Source organism: Durio zibethinus, chromosome 6, assembly GCF_047325235.1.
Source record: "Durio zibethinus cultivar Kanyao isolate XHJ-2024 chromosome 6, ASM4732523v1, whole genome shotgun sequence".
Taxonomy (NCBI): Eukaryota; Viridiplantae; Streptophyta; class Magnoliopsida; order Malvales; family Malvaceae; genus Durio; species Durio zibethinus.
The window spans coordinates 31,255,911-31,278,392 of record NC_143167.1 but is presented as its reverse complement, the minus strand read 5'-3'; the positions used below and the strand labels follow the sequence as shown (position 1 = coordinate 31,278,392).

The window sequence follows — 22,482 nt, the reverse complement described above, 5'->3', positions numbered from 1 at the left end:
AATTAATCCATATAAAAAAATAAAACCAAACAAAAGAAATAGTTTCTTTCTATCTATGAATAAATAAAATAATTCATTTATAAAAAATAGTTAAACGTATTGAAAGAATTAAAAATTTTCAACAAATCAAAATGAGATACATTTTAGATTAAGTAAAACCAATTGTGGGAATCGGACGGCCACAAGGCCTCCTTACTTGATCAACAATAAAGGGTTGACTTTTTAATTTTACTTTGTCAGCTTATCAACCATTAAGCGGGAAACTATCGTAAAACAAATGCTAAGCGCGTTAATCCACGCGCATACTCTCAGTTTTCTTTCCTCTTTCCCTCAGCCAAACCCCCGCCTTTGTCGCCCTTCCATGGCTTCATCTTCTCTTGTTCGAATCGCTGTCGTCGGAGACGTTGTAAGTTCACCTCTTTCTCTCTCTTGGATTTCCTTTTCATTATTTAATCATAGATATTGAAAATTTTCCATTCGATTTTTTTTATTTGGGTTTTTGTTGAAGCACGATGATTGGGACCTCGGAGAAGATACAAAGGCTCTTCAACTTATGAAGGTAATTTATATTTCATATTTAAAAAAAATTATAAATGCTAAAGTTTAAACAAAAGTTTGGATTTTGAGAGAGAAATAAAAAAATAAAAAAAAAGCTTCTGCTTTAATGTGAAAAATGGAAAGAATCATAACAAAATCCTATACTATAATTTGCTAGTAGCCATAATCAAATTGGGTTCTTCTAATTAACTCAGCATAATAGTTTTGGGGATTCGCTTAAAAGTGTACAACTTGGGTTTCTTTTTTGGGTAGGCAGATGGGGGGCTAATGATGTAACATTTTCATGGATTTGATTGCTTGTTGACGATTTGCCACTAATTAAAATTTGGTTTTTTGTTGGCTGTTTTGGCATTGCACTTTTTTTGAAGTTTGAGAGTTTGCATATAGATCTTGGATACATATCTGATAAGAGGTTTTGTAAAAATGCAGCCGGATTTGGTGCTCTTCACAGGCAGGTTTCTCATTTCTCAGTGTCTATCCACCCTATGTGTGCTACGAATATTTGTTTGTGGTGTATTCCCTCTAATTTTTGCTGGCTTTAACTAGTGAGTCAAGTAGAAAGGAGACGAGTATTGGGATCATGTCAGGGCTAGAATCTATTGCCACTTGACACTGCCAGACATGTCCCATGCACTCTAGAATAATCCATTCATTTAAAAGAAATTAGATAACTGTAGTTTATGTGCCAACATCATGCAGCCAATTTCTAGCTCTAGCTTTACACAAACCAACTTGTTAGATTCATTTCCCCCCAAATCTAACCCCGTACGTCTTTTGCCTTTGCCCTTTTTCTTCTTTCACCTGCTTTTGCTTTATTCAGGTGATTTTGGTAATGAGAATGTCGAACTAGTTCAAAATGTTGCTGCTCTCAACTTTCCAAAAGCAGTTATTTTGGGAAATCATGATTCTTGGAGCACTCAACAGTTTTCTTCTAAGTAAGTTACTCATGGCCAATGGATTCACTAATATGCCAGTTGGGTGTGTTTGGATTTGGATGTTGTGGTTCTTTTGCATGTCTACAATACCTAGCTATGCATCAGACAATCTAATGATTTCTAATCCAGCTCATCTTTTTGTGGTTAGGAAGAAGGATCGAGTTCAACTTCAGCTAGAATGGTGAGCTTTGCTGACCCATAAAAAGGAATTTTGTGAAGCATTCTTCTGTAGTTTTTTTTCTATTCCATCTCTTTTTCCATGTTAGATGCTAACTACGAAAATTTGAGGCTTGGATTAGTCAGGTAAATTTGTTTCAGGGCTCAACATAATTCTCAGTAATAATGATATTCTGTTACCAAAAGTTAAATAAAAAAGAGAACATGTGGATATAAGGACTTTGACTAAAGACACAGTTAATGGTATACATCAGCATATCAGAGGAGAATCGTATGGCCTTTTGGCAAGTTGTTATCATTTGTAAGTTGCAGAGTTCGTAGGGCATCAGTTGGCAATAACATTACTTTCATGCTATAGTCTTGGACAGGATCATGTAGGTTATAAACGTCTGGACTTTCCTTTACTAAAGCTCAGTGTTGTCGGTGGAAGACCATTTTCATGTGGGGGTCAACAAATATTTCGGAAAAGGCTTCTGTCTACCAGGTAGTATTGCATAATGGCAGCATTCACTAATTGACTATCCGTTTGTTTGACCTTTTATGCTGTTCTTGTTTTGTATGTTTGAGTCCTATGACCCTTTCTCCCTAATGATTCACGTTTTTGCTAGGTTGTATTTGAACCTTCATTTACAATTTCCTTTCATTGGTAAATCTTGTTTGGCTTGTCTGTTAATTTTGCAAAACACTTAAATTGACTTTATTTGATTTAAATTATTCTGTAATCTAATGAGCTTTCAAATTAAGTAGGCAGTGCTAATGGGATTGTTAATTGTAGAGTCTTGCGCTTGTCTTACCATTTTTTTGAATATTGCTATTTACGAAATTGGAGTGTGTCTAGGTATGGAGTTCAAGATATGGATGGAAGTGCCAAGAGAATCTATGATGCTGCACTTGGGACCCCAGAAGATCATCTAGTTATACTTCTTGCGCATAATGGACCCACAGGTGTATGGGCTTGCCAATTCAACCTTTGTTTAGACAAATTGTTTTTCTTACAAAGTATCAGGCGTTATTTTTTGCAGGTCTTGGCAGTGAATTGAATGACATTTGTGGAAAAGATTGGGTGTTTGGAGGTGGTGATCATGGTGATCTAGGTAATTTATCAGGATTTGGCTCCTTCCATTACAATGTTCTACCGTTCCTTAAAATTATGTTGTTATTTCACTCTGTATTGTGCTTGATAAGATTGGTGGAATAATATGAAACTGATGACCAGATATAGGAGCGTCAGAACTAATATATTAATGTCCTTCCTCATGCAATATATTTGTCTGTGCTGAGATAGATTAGTGGCCTCATTTTGTCATGCTAACAAAAATATCTTCTGGTACAGATCTAGCGCAAGCCATCTCCCACTTAAAAGAGACTACTACATTCTCTATTCCACTTGTCGTGTTTGGTCACATGCATAAAGAGTTGGCATATGGGAATGGTCTTCGGAAAATGATTGTAGTTGGGACTGACGACATTATATACCTGAATGGAGCCATAGTTCCCAGGGTTAAAAGACCCATAAATGAACAAACAGCGTACAGATGCTCCGTAGATACTGAGACCTCACTGCAGGCATCCAATTCTAATGGCACAAAGAGAGCCTTCACTTTAGTTGAGATATTAAATGGACATGTGGATAAAATTTCAGAAAGTTGGGTTTCCGTTGTTGGAAATGAAACAACATTAGAAGAGGAGTACATACTATTTAAATCTAACGGGCAATCTTCTCTCTGATTGGAGTTCAGTTTGAGACGTCCTTATACTCTTATGAGACCAAGAACAGAATTTGTCTGCTAAAGACACTCTTGAATCTTGCGTACTACACATCATTATGTAGCAAACGTATGGCTGTTCCATAAACTCTCTAAACAATTGTTACTATGAAATGGAGAACCTTGGTTTTTATGTTTAAAAATAGTATACTAAACTGAAGGATGTAGTTTTTCTTATGCACAACTTGAAGCAGGGACAGGTCCAGGGCCGTTGTTCAACCCCGGTTCCCCTGGCTGGTTTAGCTTTGCAGGGTACTGTTGACTTCGGATCATTTTGCTCATGCTCCCCTCAAGAATTCTATTCTTGGGAAAGAGAAAATGGGGCCCCTCATGTTCCAACTTTCCGACTGTTTCATTAATATTCCGATTCATTCATGCTTTTACATTTTAGGCGCATAGTTCAGGTATTGTAACATGAACCCAGTAGCTTTATTATGGCCAATGGCTTTGGTCTAATCAGGGAAACTCACCTCTTGCTTCCTGATCTAATGTGAGTACCCAAAAAGAACAGTAAAAAAGGAAAAAAGATGAAGGGATAAGTCAAAAGGGAAGTAGGGCGGCAAAGGTTGACCAATTTGTTTCTGATTTGATATGCTCACCATTTCATCTTCATTTAATGAAACAATTGAACCTTTTTTCTGGTATTTCTTTTATCTTAATCTATTAGTTAATCATGGCCAAAATGGACAAATTTATCAATTAATCAATTGTATTTGCAAATGAAAAAGGTATTGTGCACATGAAAGTGATGATCCATTGCCTAGATTTCTTCAATCATGATCAAGAATAAAGGGAATAATAGCATAACAACTGATCTTAAATATATTAAAATATAATTTGTGGGATTCTTTTTCTTTTTGTTAAACACCTTTTAAACAGTTCTCTTTTCAAGTTGCATATCTTAACATTTTTTCGTAACCAATCTTTACGTCTTTAGTCATCTTTAAGACCTGTCTCCTTTTTCTCTTTATGTTTAGTGCACCACTCCCAAGCATTCTATGGGCTTTTTTGACTCAGTCTCTTCCTTTGGACCGCAGCTTATCCCCCCACCCCCCACTTACCCTACCAGGGGTTTTCCGGTGGAGGAACTGTAGAGAAGAAAAACTCACTCTAATACTATCATTATTGAGGGAGGGTAACCCACCAATCCAAATGCATTTCACTTACTGTCCTGCTAACATTTAATTTAGCACAAACCTAATTATTTCATACCCTCTCGTGATTTCACTTGGCAATCTTACTATTACTTCAAACTATAAATAATTAAAAACTCAATAATTGAGTAAAATTTTTGTAACCAACGTAAAGTATTAAATTTTTAATTTTAATGATTAAAATTTAATTATAATTCGATGTGTTTCGAAAATAAAATTTTAAAAATTAAAATAAAAAGAATGTGTTTTAAGAGCATTTAAAAAATATTAAATTCAAACAAATCTTGAGACAGTCCAAAAATATTATTAAAAAATGCAACAATAGAGATTGAAAATTACTACCATAATCAATAAATGTTATGATAACAACGACATTTTAGTCAAAGTAGTATTGGCTTCTGCATGGAACTGTGGCTCTCGTTAGTGATTTTAAAGCCTTTATAAATTATTAGAATCAAAATCAGATTAACATTGCCTGCTCCTGCCCAATTTTGAAGCCTGGCAACTGAAACCAGAAATTGTTAAACAAATATATGATCTCAAATGAGTAAAATAATGTTAAACATTTATAAAAAAGAAAAAACCCTAAAATTTTGTTTGCTTTGCATATTAATGATACATAAAATTGGGAATGTCCATGTTAGTATAAATCTTTTAATGTATGAAAATTAGTACAAAGCACAACTATTCATTAAAACTAGTTAGGCACACTTGTTTTTTTAGACAATGACTTTACAATATATCTTTTTTTAATTTTGATGTAAAAAAGATAGATAAATAAATAAATAAATAAAAGAGAGAAGGAAAATAATGAAGATTTCTCTTTTATTGTATAATAAGTAGGGTTAATAATGAGTCAGGGTAGGGACGGGACGGGTTCTTACTCATCCCAAACCCAATTCGATCTTAATTTTTTTAAATTTTTTATATTCGAATTCAATTCGTTATTGTATAAATCATATCCGATCTGAAATTAATAAAATATTATTTTTAAAATATATAAATATATAAATAAATATTAAAAAATAATTTTTAATATAATATCAAGTGAGTGTGCTTAAAACTTAAACTCGATCTAATTTTAATTTTTTTTAATAATATTTGACTCGACTCAAAATTTAATTTTCTTTAAAAAAAATTGATCTTCTGAAATTGAATCAAATCAACACTTGTTAAACTCGAGTTAGGCTACCATCCCTACTAATAAGATTTTAGGCAGACAAATTAAGGGAGGAAAAGGTAAAATTGATCTATCATTTCCCTTGTAATGGTAAAATTTGGAGATGATCACAGTAAAAAGTGAAAGCAAAATAGAAAGTTGTGGTAAAAATGGTCAAAGTTGAAGCCAGAAAGACATTTGTTACAAAAACATGGGCTGAACTGAGCAAAGCAAAGAAGGGAATGTCTGATTCTGACAACTTTCTGTTATCTTCTCCCCTTCCAAAAGATCCCACCTGCCTTTGACCAAATCTCGGCCGTCCATCTTTATCACGGCCTTTTTCTCTTTAAAATCTAATCCATCCATTTATGCTAATTTTGAGTAATTTATAGGAGTATATTTTAAGGGGCACTGGATATTAGGAACCACCCATTGTTTTGGATAAAGGGACATTCAACCTAAGGACATAAAAGTCAAAAACTCCCTTCTTTTTGACCATGATTTGTAAAATTCAAAGTCTACAAGCTTGCTTGACCAAATTTTTTTAGTATTATTAAAAATTGATAATTATAATCAAAATTTGACTAGGAGTTTATAAAGTTAGATATAAATTTTTTTCGGTACATGAAATTTGATACTATTCTATTTGATTTAAATTGAAATCTTGAATTTCTCTAAAAAAAGTTGAAATCTTGAATAATTCTAATTTTTTAAATCAAATATATTATTTTTTTGACTAAATGCTTAAAATAAGGATAAAATCTATGCACAATCTACTATATAAGGATTAAATCTTTTATTTCTTTAAACCAAGATAAAATGTTTGAGAGATTTTACATTTTAAGATATATTTTGATGGAAAAAGAAAGTGTATATTTGATCATTATTTGAGATTTTGTTTTGTTTTTTTTTTTTTTTTTTTTTTTCTTTTGTGTATGTGACATAGTAGTATATGATCATTAAAGGGTAAGTTGGGCATTTTGGAAAATACCAAAACTAGGTGTCGTCAATCAGACAACAAAAAATAGAGGCCAGATCATCATGAAGATTGAAGACAGCCATTGCTTCTAAGCGCCCTGAAAGCAATAAAAACAAGAGAAGAAAAGCTTATTAGCAAGCAATATTTCTAGGCCTCTGTTCCTCTCCAACAACGGTACCAGCTCACCCGCTTAGATCGGATCCAACTGCCGTTCTCTTCCATTCCCTTTGATTTTTCACCTTTGGATTTTTGACTTTTCATCATCCCCAGTGAAACCAAATAATAAACGAAACCCAATCCACCAATCACAAAAACCCAAAAACCACTCCCCAACAAACAGAAATTTTGCCAAAAATTCAAAGCAAAACTCAAGGGAACATAACAAAAACAACACCCTTTAAGCCAAACATAAAAAAAAAAAAAAAAATCCCTGCCCCATATGTTCATTGCATGTGTTGTCCAGTTTCATATCTGAAAAAAAAAATAACTGGGCTTTTTCTTCTCTTTGGTGGTGTGTTGTAAATGGGGAATGTAACGTCGAGTGTGGCTGCAAAGTTCGCGTTTTTTCCACCAGACCCACCAACGTATGATGTTTACAGGGAAGAAAATGGGAAGCTGGTTTTGCCAGGGGTCACGGAAGACAAGAACATGGATGTTCATTTGCTTGATACCAAAGGTGGTAATAAGATCGTAGCTACCTTTTGGAAACACCCTTTTGCCAGGTTTACCCTCTTGTATTCTCATGGCAATGCCGCTGACTTAGGCCAGATGCATGAACTCTTCATTGAGCTCAGAGCCCACCTACGCGTCAATATTATGAGGTACCTTTCCTTTATTTGTCTTATTGATTTGGGAGATTGGTTTTCATCTTTTTCTTGGATTTTGATAATGATGTAATGGTTAAATTTTCTCCAAAAAGGGCTATTTTTAAAAAATATATATTTGTTTTGTTGTTGATTTCTTTTTTTTTTTTTTTTCAAAGTTTAATGTATTCTGAGTTCGGTAGTTCTGTTGTTGTTTCTTGTTTCTGTACATGTTTTGTACTAATTTGTTCTGTCCGTATGATTTGTCAGATGATTTATGATATTTTCCGTTGGAGGAACATGTGTTTGTCGTATGGATCTTCGTTTTTAGTTTTTTTTCAATTTGTTTTCCTTTTTGTCTTTGCATATTTGGGAACCATGCTTTTTGTCAACTTTAATTATTATGAACGAAAACCAATTTCGGATGTGCTGCCCATCATTGCTTGCTTCAATTTCAGGTCGGCCGGCTATAACTTTTCTGATTCTTCCTCCCTGGAATTAGAGCGTCCGAAACTAATTGAAGAGAAAAAGTTAAAAAGAAATATGATTAATTTGTAATTTTATTAATGTTTGAACTTTGAACACAAGCCTTTATCATTTAATAGTTTCAGCTGAGCTCTCATAATTTAGCCTTCTTTTTGAAACAGCTTCCATTTAATGGCTTCAGCTTCATTAATTTGTTCTTATTCGTAGATATCTGCCATTTTCCCTCCAAAAGAAAAAGGAAAATGAATCTTGAAATTTTGATTGTTGGTGATGTTCATAATAGTTCTACTTTGCTTTCCAATTTTCTTTTGAATTTTAACGTAAAAGGCTGAATAGCTATTCATGCAAATCGTAGCTAAAATGGTTTCCCATGGTAGAATCTGTCATATGTGGCTGTGATGTAATTACATTGACTTTTTTGCAGCTATGATTATTCGGGATATGGAGCATCCTCTGGCAAGGTAAAGGAATCTTTGAGATTGTTTTATTCGTTTTTCCTTGTATTTCTCTTTGTTTTGAGGATCAACAACACGGTGGATTAACTCTTAAATTGCTTGAAATTTTCTTATGAAAAGGTTTTTAGTAAATATAAAGATAACTGGAAGTCCGGAACCAATGAAGTGATCAATAACTTACTTGCCCAAATCTTTATTCATCTTTTTGCCTGCGTGACTAACTTTGCACTTGATAAGTTAACTTTTTCTGCTATTGCAATAGCCAACTGAGCTCAACACATATTATGACATAGAGGCAGTGTACAATTGTTTGAAGAAGGAATATGGGGTTAAACAAGAAGATTTGATAGTGTACGGGCAATCTGTTGGAAGTGGACCAACTCTCCACTTGGCTTCTAATTTACAGAAACTAAGAGGAGTTGTTCTTCATAGTGCCATCCTTTCAGGCATACGGGTGTTGTATCCTGTCAAGATGACATTTTGGTTTGATATCTTCAAAGTAAGTTTGATTTTGTTCTTCCTGTAATCTTCCATTCTGCTGCAAGCTTTAAATAACTTAGTCTGTATTGAGGAATCTCTTTCCAAATATTTACAGAACATAGACAAAATACGGCGGGTCAACTGTCCAGTTCTAGTTATACATGTAAGCATCTTTTCCTCTGTATAATTATTTGGTTACCTTCTTTAGCTACAGTTTAGCATATGCGCTGTTAGTTATGGTTCAATACTTCACTTTCATATGCTTCGTGTTGAAAAGATCTAACAATTTGTATCAAGTTCGTATAATCCTCCTAGATTTATCAATAAGAAAAGTTTTAACTAGATCTATGTTCTAGAAATTCATAATCCAATTCATAATCCATAGATGTGTCTTTGACTCCTGGTGAGTTTAATCGTTACAGAATTTTTAATAGTCAAGAAAGGAAAAGAAATTGACCCTTATTTCATTGTTATTTTTTATCTCTATCTGGTTCGGTTCTAGACAGTATGTAGGATGGCGGCAATATGAACTAAGGTCTTTTTAGTTTATTTTCAGGCATTATTGATGCATATTTGTTGATCAATGCTTGCAGGGTACAAATGATGACATTGTTGATTGGTCTCATGGGAAGCGATTATGGGAACTTTCTAAGGAAAAGTATGATCCTTTATGGGTAAAGGGTGGCGGCCATTGCAACCTTGAAACTTATCCTGAGTACATCAAGCATCTACGCAAATTCATAAATGCAATGGAGAAGATTTCCATTACGAAACCAGCAAAACAACTTACTTCTAACCCCAGTATTACAGAAACTAAAAACAATAAATGCTTGAGACTTAAGAAAAGGGTAGCTGTTTCGAAAAAGGAGTGAGTTGGAACAGCTAGTTTCATTGTCTCCTAGAATTGATGTTGCTTGCTTGCCTGCTTCATGGACCAACTGACTGGCAGCCAGGGTTGTTGTGCTCGATCTGTTTCTCTGAGATTGTAAGCTAATAGAGTCATAGATATGTAGTCTTTTTGATCCAGATCTTTTTTTCAACACCATTTATGTGGGTAGGGAGTTCTTAGACTTTCTTATAGCCAAAGTGTTCCATCAGAATATCCCAGTGCATATTTGCTTCTTGGCCTAGGATTTCATGTATAATTTTACGAAGTTGGTCTGTATAAACACTATCAACATTTAGAACAAAAACAAAGGAAAAATACGTGGATTAGTTTTGTGTTCTCCCTATCGATCTTAACAGAAATACAGAGCTAATGCTCCAGCTTCAGCTTTCTACCCTATCAAGGAACCAATCGTAAAGATCAAGATCAATTCTCGGACGAGGGATTTTTTTTTTTTTTTCATAAATAGGAAGTCGTAATCTAAGAATAAAACAAAGGTTATAGCTGTTAGTATTTGAGCTGTTAATATTCGATTTATTGAATGATATCTTTTAAGAATATCTAAATGAACCAATTTATCTGAGATGAGCTGGGCTTGAATTCTATAACATTCATGTTTGATTTGCATGAATTTCTAGTTATAGGATTCTTCTCTCGGTGCATAAACTAAATCCTGTGGAAGGAAACAATAATCCAAGGCCTAAGGTCGAAACTTCCATTAAAGAGAGCCCAAGGTGCATTAATTCTTGTAATCTGTTTCTACTCAATTACTAAAAATCAGGGCCCAACCCTTTATGACAGCCTCTGGAACAAGATCCCGCTTCAAGGCCTAACGAGTATCCATTATACTACAGAAGGGCCTAAAGATTTAATACCGTCTCAACTCGAGAAAGAAATGGCTAAAAAATTTAGACTTTTTTTTTTATTATTATTTTCGTTAAACATTAGTGAAGATTACATGGCTGACATTGAGCTGAACTCAACGGCAAATTGAATACTGTTTTGTAAACATGTCGCCCCCACAATCAAACGAGGCCACAAATTAGCCACTATATAAACAAGAAAGAGACGGCTATACGAAGAAAACCATTAAATTTGTGTTGTAATATTTACATGAATTCAAATTTTAATTCAATTAATTTATATAATTATTTTTTATAAATAATATTAATAAAATTTAACATAAATTTAATATTTTTTAATAATTTTTAGACTTCAAACCATAATTTTTTGTATAAAATATTATCACTATAATCATTGCAAAAAAAAAAAAATTTTTATTTTTTATATAGTTGGGCAAGTTTAGAGTCACTCAACAAAAAAAAAAAAAAGGAGGTTTTAGTTTTTAATAGTAAATGGAACAACAAATGACAGCTAGTTAGCTAGATATACATTATTATTTTTAATCCAACAAAATAAGGCTAGTGTGAGATATCTATGGCTAAATTACTATTTTTGATTAAATGCATGACTTTTTTTTATTTTTTTAAACAAAATTTGAGGAAAATGGCAGAAGAAATAATAGTAAATTTTTTTTAGGGCTTTTTTATTTATGCTGAGTTGTTTTTCTGAACATGCTAAAAATATAGTGGAAGATTTTTTTTTTTTTTTTTGGTTCATAAACTGTGAAAAGTTGCATGGAATTTATGAGTAAACATTTAGAATATTGCTTTTTTCGGGTATCACAAGCTTTGTCCTCTCTAGACCATAAGTCAAATGCATGCCCACAATCACACAATAAAAGAAAGAAAAAGAACCCAAAAAAAAAAAAAAAAAGCACAAAGTGACGAGAAATTCCTACACCAGGGAACATGAAAGTTTGGAAACTTAATGAGAACAAAACAAAACATAGAATCTTCCTTAAACCAAAATAAGATCATATATATATAGTCATGATAAAAGGGAAAGGAACATAACGTGTGTGTGTGTGTGTTTTTTTTTTTTCATAAATCATTTTTAATATCATGAAATCAAGATTTATGTCTCCAATTACAAGTATTAGAATAAGAAGTTGAATAATAAAATATTAAAAATTTACCAATAATCATTAATTTATTAATAAAGTGTTAGATTTTTAATTTTGATAATCTCATTAAATGTAAAAAAATAACAAAAATATTAACAAATTGAACATAATTTTTTATATACGATTAAGCTTTAAATCAAGCAACGCTACCATCATCAAATCAATATTAAGCACATATTTAAATTAAAAAATGTTCCATTTTGGATGACTGATTAATTGGATTTGGATGTGAACTTGTTGTTTGTTCATTAATGGCATCCACATTAGTCACCAAAATGTAACACTTAACAACTGTTTTTAAACCGTGTGATGAATCCTTTCAAAATACTATAACTTAAAAGAGTGGTTCCACTTTGAAAAAACTTTGTTTGAACTTTTAACAGCTCTCACTATCACCCACTTAAGTTGGAGAGAGAGAAAGGTAATTAACCGAAATCCTTGTGGACCAACTTCTCAACTTTATGAACCCAAAATATTAATATTGAATTTCAAGCCACATGGATTTCATTTCTCCAATGAGAACAGCTTTCCTCTCCACAAACAAAATAATGGGCACTCAAGTGTTTGATGATTTGTTCACATAATCCACTTAGCTTTACTATTTTTTTAATATTTTTCTCCACCAAACATGTTAAAAGTTTAACTTTGCTCTTATTTCTGAAAGGATGTGACCCCGCCCCTCCCCCCCCCACCCTTTTTTTTTTTCTAATCTGTTGCTAATTTTGGGATATGAAGATAGGAATTGAAAGTCAGACTTTGGGATATTCCATTTCCTCCCAATTAGATACCTCGATCCTGCCTTTTGTTTGGCTGATTGAAAATGCAAATTGTGAGTTGTGGCTGGGGACACACCAAATTATATATATCTTAATTAATGAAAAAAACTACAAATTTTTAATTGGAAAAGGTCGTATTCATTTAAGATAATGCATGAGTGTTTGTTATTCTTATACCCATAATTTTTTTTTAAAATCATTTATATATTTGGTGATTAAGATTGAATTTTTAAATTATAAAATGTGCACACAATTTAAAAATTAAATAACACGATAAAAAAGGCTCTTAATATATCACAAATTATAATTATGTTTTATAATTAGATTTTAAGAGATTTAATCATAAAACAATATCATGACATAAAGAAGAAACTTTCATCATACTGCCAAAGAGAACCTTATTCTTAATAAAAAAGATTTTGGGGACAAAAAATTAGGATAATCAATTTTACTTGGGATCACTTAGAAGAGGTTAAACCCATGAAATTGAGTGCTTTAGGTCTGTTTTCCATTAAGTGCTGCACCACTAATTAATGTGGACCATTTAAGCTTAATTTATTGTTTTGCTTAAAGTAAATTGTAAATCAAAATCTCTGTCTCTCATTTTTGCTTTATCAATCTCACAAGCCTCCATTGGACGGTTTGGAATTATATCAACATTTGTTGCAAAACTAAAATAAAGAGGTGGAGTCTTATTCATCTGGACACTGGGCCCAGATTGTTCAATAAAATTGAGTCCAAGTGTGATTAAGACCCCCCCAAATCCCATCATAAATCATGTTCTTGGCTGAACCAAGTCTATTTTTCAACTCCATGGATTCCAACTTTTATCAATTTGGTTTCCACAGCAATTATTTGTTCCTTTCAACTCACCTTGTAAAGGTAATTAGTTAATACATAAAATTAAGTATTAATTAATCTTATTTCATCTCAATCATCAAACATATGTAAGAGCCCTATTCGTTTGACAAGTAAACCTTTCATGCAATAGTCATTTTTTTATTCTCTAGCTATTTATTGTGTGTTACTTGCGTTCTCCTACATCAAAGATACTCATTTCAATCATGAATTAGATTAATATTTGTCGTAGTCTTGTAAGATATTGAGATTCTAATTTTAAATTTATTAAATATTATTTTTTAAAAATAATTATATAAATCAAATTAAATTTCAAATTTAATTACATTATTTGCGTTTTAACCCAAAATCCTTGAAGGTGATCAAGGCGAGGGACTAGCTAGTGACCTTGAAAGAAAGATTTGATCACATAGGCTCAAAAAATGTTCAATCAAAGCATGGCTGTATTTAGCTGGATAGCAACCAAATTTGTCAAGGATTGTCATGGCATTAAAGTAATAGTTAATAATTAGTACTTAAGCAACTTGCTTGATCACATAATACATTTCCCACCTTGTTGGGGTCTATACTTTATACCTAGATGGCATCTCACTAGTGGATTGTTAATTATGATTATATGACTTTAATCTTTCCTTAGCATTTTTAAGCTATGATTTTTTTTTAAAGAATTATTTATAATTAACCTGAGGTGATTTGAAGTTCACATGAAACAGATCATTTCTGTCCCAATACTTCCATAGTCCACTTGGAGATTGTTGGAACCATAGCTAAATAGTTGACTTGTACTTCATTACAAAAACCTTATATCTAAAACTATATGTAAAGTTTTATATGATAAAACCATTATACTCTACTTTTTAATATGCTTTCTCAATCTTACATCACTATAAAAAAAAATATATATATCTTTATGACAAAAGGCTACATATAACTTAAAGTCACCAAAATAGAATCCCTTACATAATTTTGTTAATACATTAACCTTTTAAAAGGAAAAAAAAAATCTAAGAATATATTTCATTAATCTTCATTTCTAATTTCCTCTACATTTTTCGTTCGAATGAAAATTCTATTACCTAAAAATAATAAATACATATATAATATATAGACAAAACGTATTTAACTTATATGATATCCATGATTATAACAAATAATCGTACCTCCACAAAGATTAGTTAATAAAAAAAAAGATAAGATTTTATTTTATCAACTATGGTTTAAATTTTGTGAGAAATATTTTAAAAATAAAATTTTAAATGAATCAAATCGATTTAAGGAATGCATTTTTAAGATTTTTTAAGGAAAAAAATTAGTTTCATGCAATATCTTTGATTGTATTATAAAAATATATATATATATATACATACAAATTTACGTATATGTATGCAAGTGTACATTGGAGCGTGTAAGGGTAGAAAAGGGAAGCGAAGGAAACGAGGGCAGCAGAGCTGCAGAGGGGGCAAAGGCCGAAGGGGGTTACTTATTGGATGCGGCACAGTCAGAGGAAAACGATGTGGAGCCCACAAGTTCCCATCAGCAAGTCCTTGTCTCTGACATCCTGCGACCGACGTGTCGTTATAAAAAAAGGCTGCATTTTCATTCTGGGGTCTGGAATCTATAGTGGGTCCCATTCCTAGACGTCTAGCCAATAGGCAGAGGAAACGTGGAGGACTCTGACTCAAAAGTGGGGCTACCCCTCTCTTACACATGCGGAAGCAACGAAAAAAGGTAAACTCTTTTTGGTACTTTTCGTTTGGTGACACGCTGACCTATTCCCCCGAGGACACTAGCCCCGCCCCCTCTCACTCTCCTTTTTATTGCGTGGGACTCACCCCCCTCTTCTAATTTTACAAAAAAAATTTATAGTATTTATAAAGTTATAGAAATAGATAATGATATGATTTATAATATTTTCTTATTACATTCATATATATTATTTTATTTAGCATAAAAAATACATATCCAAAACATTTTTAATTTATCGAATTTGTATTTTCAAAAAATTTTAACCTTATTGAATATGTATTTTCAATTTTTCATAAAGGTTAAAAACATTTTAGATTTGCATTTTCTAAAAAATTAAAAATGTAAATGTTGATATTATTTAATTGGGTGTCTTGAGTCATTTTTTTAAGTATGGTTAAAATTTGATTATATTTAACATTTTACCATAAAAACCAAAAAAAAAAAAGTTGCAATTAGAATTTCTCTTGAAAATTTTTATTCTTAAAAACATATAATATCATTTTATGAAAATTATGATAATTTAACATACTTGAAATATTGAAATCCTATCTAACATGAAATAAATTACAAAAAGGAGAAAGGGTTATTCAATGTTTTTCTTTTTAATGGATTCATAAGCTAGTTCCTCTAATAAAATAATATATGATCCTTTCATAAAAAAATAATAGCAATAGCATATGATCACTCACCCTTACCAAGAAAATTCAAGCATGATAAAAATGAAAAAATATCGGATGGGACAAACGTGGAGAAGGAGGAATTACAAAGAACAAACATAACCCATAAATAAAATGATTTAACAAATGTGTAATGTATTTAGACATAACAAATATTTTGAAATTTAACATGATATTTCAGCTATAACTAGCTTCCTTGTCTAAAAATAAATAGGCATTTGGAAACATGAGTAGCATGATGAGATAGATTATTGGTTTAGAGCTAATAAAACAAATGAATTTGCTCATGATTAGCCAATAATAAAATCAAGTTCAACATGTAAACATACGCACATATTTGGTTTTGGCATCATTATTTTCTATAAAAAAAAAATGGGAATTGAAGCCATGGAATGTTAAGAAATAATGTAGAAGAAGTCTTCACAAAAAATATATTAAGATTTTATAAGAATTTGGGTATTTGAAACTGAAATTTGAGCTCCCTAATGCAAATAAGCAAAGAAGACCACCATTATATGAACTTATTAAAGGAATTTTTTTATATCCCTTTACTCCAATAGATAAACTTTCTATTTTAGTATTTGAAAAGAGTGAATTCAAATATTTTGAACGTAAATATATATTTATTATTAAATTAAATATTCGGATGTAATATTTAAGTTATTATTTTGTTACAATTTTTGCACAAATTTAGAAATTGATTTAAGATTACTCTACGCGTTTCCTATTGGAGTATCATGGCCATATAATTATAAACTTATTAAAGGAATATTTTGTATATCCATTTACTTTTATAGATACACTTCTATTTCATTATTTGTCTTAATTTTTTTATTTGAAAAAAATTAAATTTAAATCATTTGAATATAAAAGAACATATATATATATTTATCATTGAATCAAATAAATAAATATAATGTTAACATGATTGTTTTGTTAAATTTTTTACACAAATTTATAAATTGATCTAAGAGTACACTCTAGTTGGAGTTTATAAGGTTTTGTTTCAATTTGAGAAGGAACCAAATGTTAGTATGCTCAATGCTTCCCTTGGAAACCCTTGTCTTTAAAGGGTACTGAAATTGATGATCAATCAAGTTTTTTTTTTTTTTTTTTGGGGTCTAAAAGGTACTAAAATCAAGGGATTGTGAAAAGGAAATTAGGAAATTTATGTTGGAGGTTGTCCCAAAATAATGCCAATTAGTATTTAAGGCCCTAAATAATTACCATAATTTGTTTAGATTTTCATTAATTTTAAATTTTAAATTTTGAAATATTTAAAAGTCAAGGCAAAGATATTAATACACACTTAAAAACTACTTAAGGAAAGAGTACCTTTAAAAGAAGTTTATAGTAATTGAAAAAATTTTACAAGATTTCATCACCGTTTAATTGTGAAGGTACCCTAATCGACGGTCGAGATTTCGTTGTTGATTGAATCTCATAGGGTAGATATGGTAAGGTCTATTTATGGTGGCTTAGATAACGTTTCGACCATATTACTTCTTAAAGCCTTGTTTGGGGTACTACTTTAAAAACACAAAAAGAAAATAAAAAAGAAAAAGAAAACAGGCTTTAAAGGGAAGTTTATTATTTATATATAAACAAGCTGAATTAAAAAAAAAAAAAACAAATAAATAAAATAAAAAAGGATGCTCTGTTCTGTTGAAGAAAAAGATAAAGACAAGTTCAGAGACAGAGTAGAGAGAGAGAGAGAAAAGGAGTTAAACAAATCAATTGAGAAAGAGAAAGGAGGAGAATATTGCATCAAAAAATTTAAAGGAAAAAGAAAAAAAATAAGATTTCTGTTTTGTTGGTAGGTTGAAACATCTTAACTCTGTTCTGGCTATCAACATCATTGTCTCTTTGTGCAGCTTTTACTTGCAAAGCCTTTTTTTTCTCACAGTTTCAGCTTCCAATTCTCCCTCGCTTTCAATCTCTGTCTTTGTACTTTTTTTTTTTTGCTCTTAGGGTGTTTTGGCAATCTGGGTTTTATTTTGAAGTTTTAATAACAGTGGATAGACATGAAAAGATTGAAAACTTTGGTTCTGTGATCTCTGTTTTTGCTCTGTTTTCTCATCTGGGTTGTTTCAATTGCTTATTTTATCAATGACTATGGGGGAGAAAATGGGTGGTTCCAATGGTGAAGATGGCAGCAAGGACCGGTTTCCAGTTGGTATGCGTGTTTTAGCCGTTGATGATGACCCTATTTGCCTCAAAGTTTTGGAAAATCTGCTTCGTAAATGCCAATATCATGGTTAGTTATTCTTTACTTTTGAATTCTCGTGAAAATTTCTTTTTTTTTTTTACCAAAGGTTTTCTTTTGAATTTGCAATTTATTCCCAAATTCTGTTGATTTGTTACCTGTTTACTGTTCTGTTCTCAATCTTTAATTCAAACTTCGGTCTTGTACTCAAAATGTTAGATAAATTGTCTTGATGTTTCTTCTCTTTGAGTTTATTGTGTGGTTGGTTAACTTTTCGATACTGTTTCTGTCCGGAAGATCTGTCTGTTGTGTTTTGAAGCGTGCATTTTAATTTGGATCTTTGTAATTGAAGTATGCAAATTTTGACTCTTAATATTGTTAAGACATTGGGCTTCTTTTTGACATATCATGTATGGGTTTTTTGTGCAGTTTCTACAACCAATCAGGCAATTACAGCCCTCAAAATGTTGAGGGAAAACAGAAACAGATATGACATGGTTATTAGTGATGTTAATATGCCAGATATGGATGGCTTTAAGCTTCTTGAGCTTGTGGGGCTTGAAATGGACCTACCTGTAATCAGTAAGCATTACCCTTTTTCCATTTAATGGCACTGAATGATATTCATTTGTTTTTTGCTCTTTTCCCCCCCTTTGTCTTTTGAATAATTTGTGGAATGAATGAACTTTCTTATCTTTTTTCTGATTCCGTGTTCCCTTTTAAGATTTGAAGCTCAGTAGTTTTCTAAACCATAATTATTCTGGGGTCTAAATTTGAATAATGGATTAGAATTGTTTCAGCATGATTTAACATATTTTCTTTCTCTTGATGAATTCAGTGTTGTCAGCTCACAGCGATACCAAGCTTGTAATGAAGGGGATTACCCATGGTGCTTGTGACTACTTATTGAAGCCTGTTCGCATTGAGGAGCTAAAAAACATATGGCAACACGTGGTTAGAAGAAAGAAACCTGACTCTAAGGATCAAATTAATCCCCCAAATCAAGATAAGGCTCGGAGAGGAACTGGAGAAGCTGGTCAAACATCGACTAGCAGTTCTGACCAAAAAGTCAATAAGAAGCGAAAGGACCAAAGTGAAGATGAGGAAGAAGAGGGTGAAGATAATGAACATGAGAATGAGGACCCTTCAACCCAGAAGAAGCCTCGAGTTGTTTGGTCTGTAGAGCTGCATAGGAAGTTTGTTGCAGCTGTCAACCAATTGGGTCTTGACAGTGAGTTTTCTGCTGTTGAGATTAGTGTCTTATATGCTGACAGTGTGATCCTCATGCCACTGCATTTTTAACTATAGTTTTTCTTTTCTCTTTATTCAAATGCAGAGGCCGTTCCAAAAAAAATTCTTGACCTTATGAATGTTGAAGGGCTCACAAGGGAAAATGTAGCAAGCCATCTTCAGGTAAACCCCTTTCCTCTGTTCTTTACTCTCTGCATTATGTTTCCTATATATTGCCCTTGCATGTTAAAGTTTTAAGTATACACGGGATCTAGGTAAGAGGTTGCTGGTTCTGTAGAAAATTAGATGCTCTGTTGACTAGCTGAATAAAATACAGTAGTGAATCTGGTGTGTACAAAAGCATCACTTACCATAGGCTCGTTATTACCTTCTATTTAATTGGTTGTACTAGTTTGTAATAGAGAGTTTCCTTACTGTTCTACTCGTTAGAATCAGCTCATAGTTTATGAAGTTATTGCAACTCTAGCTCAAGCAGGTAAGAGCTAGGCTGGGCCATACACATGGGGAAAAATGCATATACTTAAATGATGACGTTTTATAAAAATGTGCAGTAACAGGGTAATTGTCTCCCCTTTAAGCTTACTGTCTTATGTTGTCTTGCAGAAATATAGGCTTTACCTGAAAAGACTCAGCAGTGTTGCAACCCAACAAGCAAACATGGTTGCTGTATTAGGCAGTAAAGATCCCTCTTACTTGCGCATGGGTTCACTGGATGGGTTTGGAGATTTTCGCACATTGACTGGACCTGGAAGGCTTTCGAGTGCTTCTCTATCATCATATCAACCAGGTGGAATGTTTGGTAGACTGAATTCCTCAGCTGCTTTAAGCCTACGTGGGATATCCCCTCGTGTAATTCAACCGGGACATTCTCAAACCTTGAACAATTCCATCAATGGTCTTGGGAATATCCAGCCAGCTGTGTTACCTTCAAACCAGAATCAAAATGGAACTTTGTTTCAAGGGATCCCAACATCAATAGAGCTCAACCAACTGTCGCAGAACAAGTCCACTAACCACTTTGGAGAATTTAATCGCGATAATGATCCAAATGTTTTTGGTGTTGCCACTAACTTCCAAGATGCCAGAGTGACGGTTGGTAGCTCGAGCAATTCTCTGTCTACTGCCTCAGGCAACCCTTTGTTGTTACAAGCAAACACACAACAGACGCAATATAGTGGTGCATTTGGAAATCATTCGTCTCTTGGTGTGACATCGCTGAATCAGGAATCATTTGACATGGATATTTGTGGTTCTTCTAATTTTCTTGATCATGGTAGACGCAATGAAAACTGGCAGGGCACAGTTCAACCATCCAATTTCTCATCAAGTTCATTGTCAACAAGAGAAGTTTTCAGTTGTGAGCAGTTGCCGACCAATAATCTTCAAGAAAACATCTCTTGGACACGCTCTCACCTTAGTAACAGCCCTATTGATCTTTCTTCTTCCATGGCAAATTCAGTACGTTTGGAGGACTCTAGAGGAGACGTGCCATCCCAAGTTGGTCTAAATAATAATGTCATTCAGAATATAGATTACACAGCAAAGCAACAGTGGGGAGATCGCAGACATAATTACAATGAAAATTTGAATCATTCATTCAGCAGGGTGGACTCCCTGGTTTCTGCTAGTGGGTCTATGATGGACCGAAGCAATGCCCTCAGCACTAAAGCAACTGATGTTTCTTTGTTCAGCCAATTAAGTAGTGATGCTCCTTATGTCTTTCAGCACCCCGAGGGTGAGAAATCAGCTTTTGACACAAAATTGAGGTCCAATGAGGACTTCCTCTTCGAACAGACAAAGCCACATAATGGTTTCAGTCAAAATAATTTTGAATCTTTGGAGGATTTAATGAGTTCCATGATTAAACCGGTATGACGAGAACTTTCTTTGCCTCTGTCAGTTTCATTTTTTATGTTTTCTTTTTCTTGTCCATGTGTGAGGTTCTGTAAAGCACAGTGGGCATAATAGTTTGCGCTATGTAGTTAGGCATAGATTAGATAAAGATATAAAGCTTATTTCCTTAACAAGTATTATGTGCCTTCCCCATGCTTACATCTTTCTCCGCTAGTTAACTATAACAATTAGTGCCAAACAGTGAAATTCGTGTATGCTTAAGAACTGTGAAAAATGTTCAGTTCTCTAAAGTACAAAATATGTACAGGATAAGTTTTCAAGTCTCCAAAAGTTGAAAGAATGGCATTCTTGTTATCCCAGGATCTAACTAGCAGTGATTGGCAAAATAAGTTGGGGCTGGTTTGCCTCTAGTTGAGACTATTTAATTTCCTTGAAATGCAACACGTAAGAAAAATGATTATGATTGAGCCTGGTTTATAGTTTAGCTTTTGTAGGTTAACTTCCTTTTGTATTTTTTAAAATATATTCTTATTCCTTGTGAGCATAGATTCTTTAAAATGACTGTTTTGTCTGATGCAGGAGCAAAATAATGAAACTCCACTGATTGAAGGGGAATTTGGATTTGATGCATACACCCTTGGATCATGTATGTGAGACGGTTGATGCTGATTTTCAGATAAAAGTCGGTGACAAAGGCATAAATCTACTCCTCTTTATGGAAGTCTGTATTTTTGTAATTTATTCTCTGTTAAACCATTTAGTTTTTGGTTGAAATTGATGACAGCATCCTCCTTTATGGAATTCTTTCTTCATGTCCTTTTACACATTGATGGAATAGTAGGTTGAGAAATTTTAGGTTTCTCGGTGTTTATTAGTTTTAGTTTCATTTGTATCTTGTTTTCCATAATATATTTGAAGGCAGCAGTTAAGAATTCAACCTGCTGTGACCAAGAACTTCAAATTTCAGTATTTCACCAATATCATTTATTTTTCTTAGGATCATGAAGCTTGCAAGTGATTACATTAGGATTTAGGGGTTCATCAAGTTCCAATGGGATGATGTTTTACGTGTACTAAATTAGAGATTTTTCAATACTTCATGGGTGGGACATTATCCCAAATCCATGTGATTAGCAACGGAAGCGAACCACTATTTTCTGCCACATCCTTGAGAAGAATTCAATATCTTATTTCTTGGATAATCAGAAACATTAATATCAAGTTCTTTTGGTTGAAACTTTACAAAATAA

General features: G+C 32.7%; 3 protein-coding genes across 4 annotated transcripts; all 3 read left to right on the top strand.

Annotated features, from left to right (window-relative positions):
• Positions 1 to 247: 247 nt before the first annotated feature.
• Positions 248 to 3,579, top strand: LOC111286307 (Calcineurin-like metallo-phosphoesterase superfamily protein). 2 transcript variants are annotated; one of them, XM_022876208.2, is made up of 9 exons: positions 248 to 406; positions 509 to 559; positions 988 to 1,009; positions 1,379 to 1,493; positions 1,642 to 1,674; positions 2,029 to 2,154; positions 2,509 to 2,615; positions 2,693 to 2,764; positions 3,004 to 3,579. In XM_022876208.2, exons 1-9 carry the CDS (start codon positions 278 to 280, stop codon positions 3,396 to 3,398), a joined length of 1,050 nt encoding a protein of 349 aa, XP_022731943.1. In that variant the 5' UTR covers positions 248 to 277; the 3' UTR covers positions 3,399 to 3,579. The 2 variants fall into 2 exon arrangements, with proteins under 2 accessions (XP_022731943.1, XP_089619020.1); XM_089762894.1 differs by lacking the exon at positions 248 to 406 and having other exon boundaries at positions 522 to 559; positions 927 to 1,009.
• Positions 3,580 to 6,799: 3,220 nt separating this feature from the next.
• LOC111286310 (uncharacterized) lies at positions 6,800 to 10,186 on the top strand. Its single transcript, XM_022876212.2, has 5 exons — positions 6,800 to 7,549; positions 8,442 to 8,478; positions 8,735 to 8,971; positions 9,068 to 9,115; positions 9,546 to 10,186. Exons 1-5 carry the CDS (start codon positions 7,251 to 7,253, stop codon positions 9,822 to 9,824), a joined length of 900 nt encoding a protein of 299 aa, XP_022731947.2. The 5' UTR covers positions 6,800 to 7,250; the 3' UTR covers positions 9,825 to 10,186.
• A 7,364-nt stretch (positions 10,187 to 17,550) lies between these two features.
• LOC111286367 (two-component response regulator ARR18-like) lies at positions 17,551 to 22,203 on the top strand. The gene is made up of 6 exons (XM_022876286.2): positions 17,551 to 18,178; positions 18,557 to 18,709; positions 18,966 to 19,358; positions 19,464 to 19,540; positions 19,982 to 21,247; positions 21,812 to 22,203. Exons 1-6 carry the CDS (start codon positions 18,031 to 18,033, stop codon positions 21,884 to 21,886), a joined length of 2,112 nt encoding a protein of 703 aa, XP_022732021.2. The 5' UTR covers positions 17,551 to 18,030; the 3' UTR covers positions 21,887 to 22,203.
• The last annotated feature ends 279 nt before the right edge of the window (positions 22,204 to 22,482 follow it).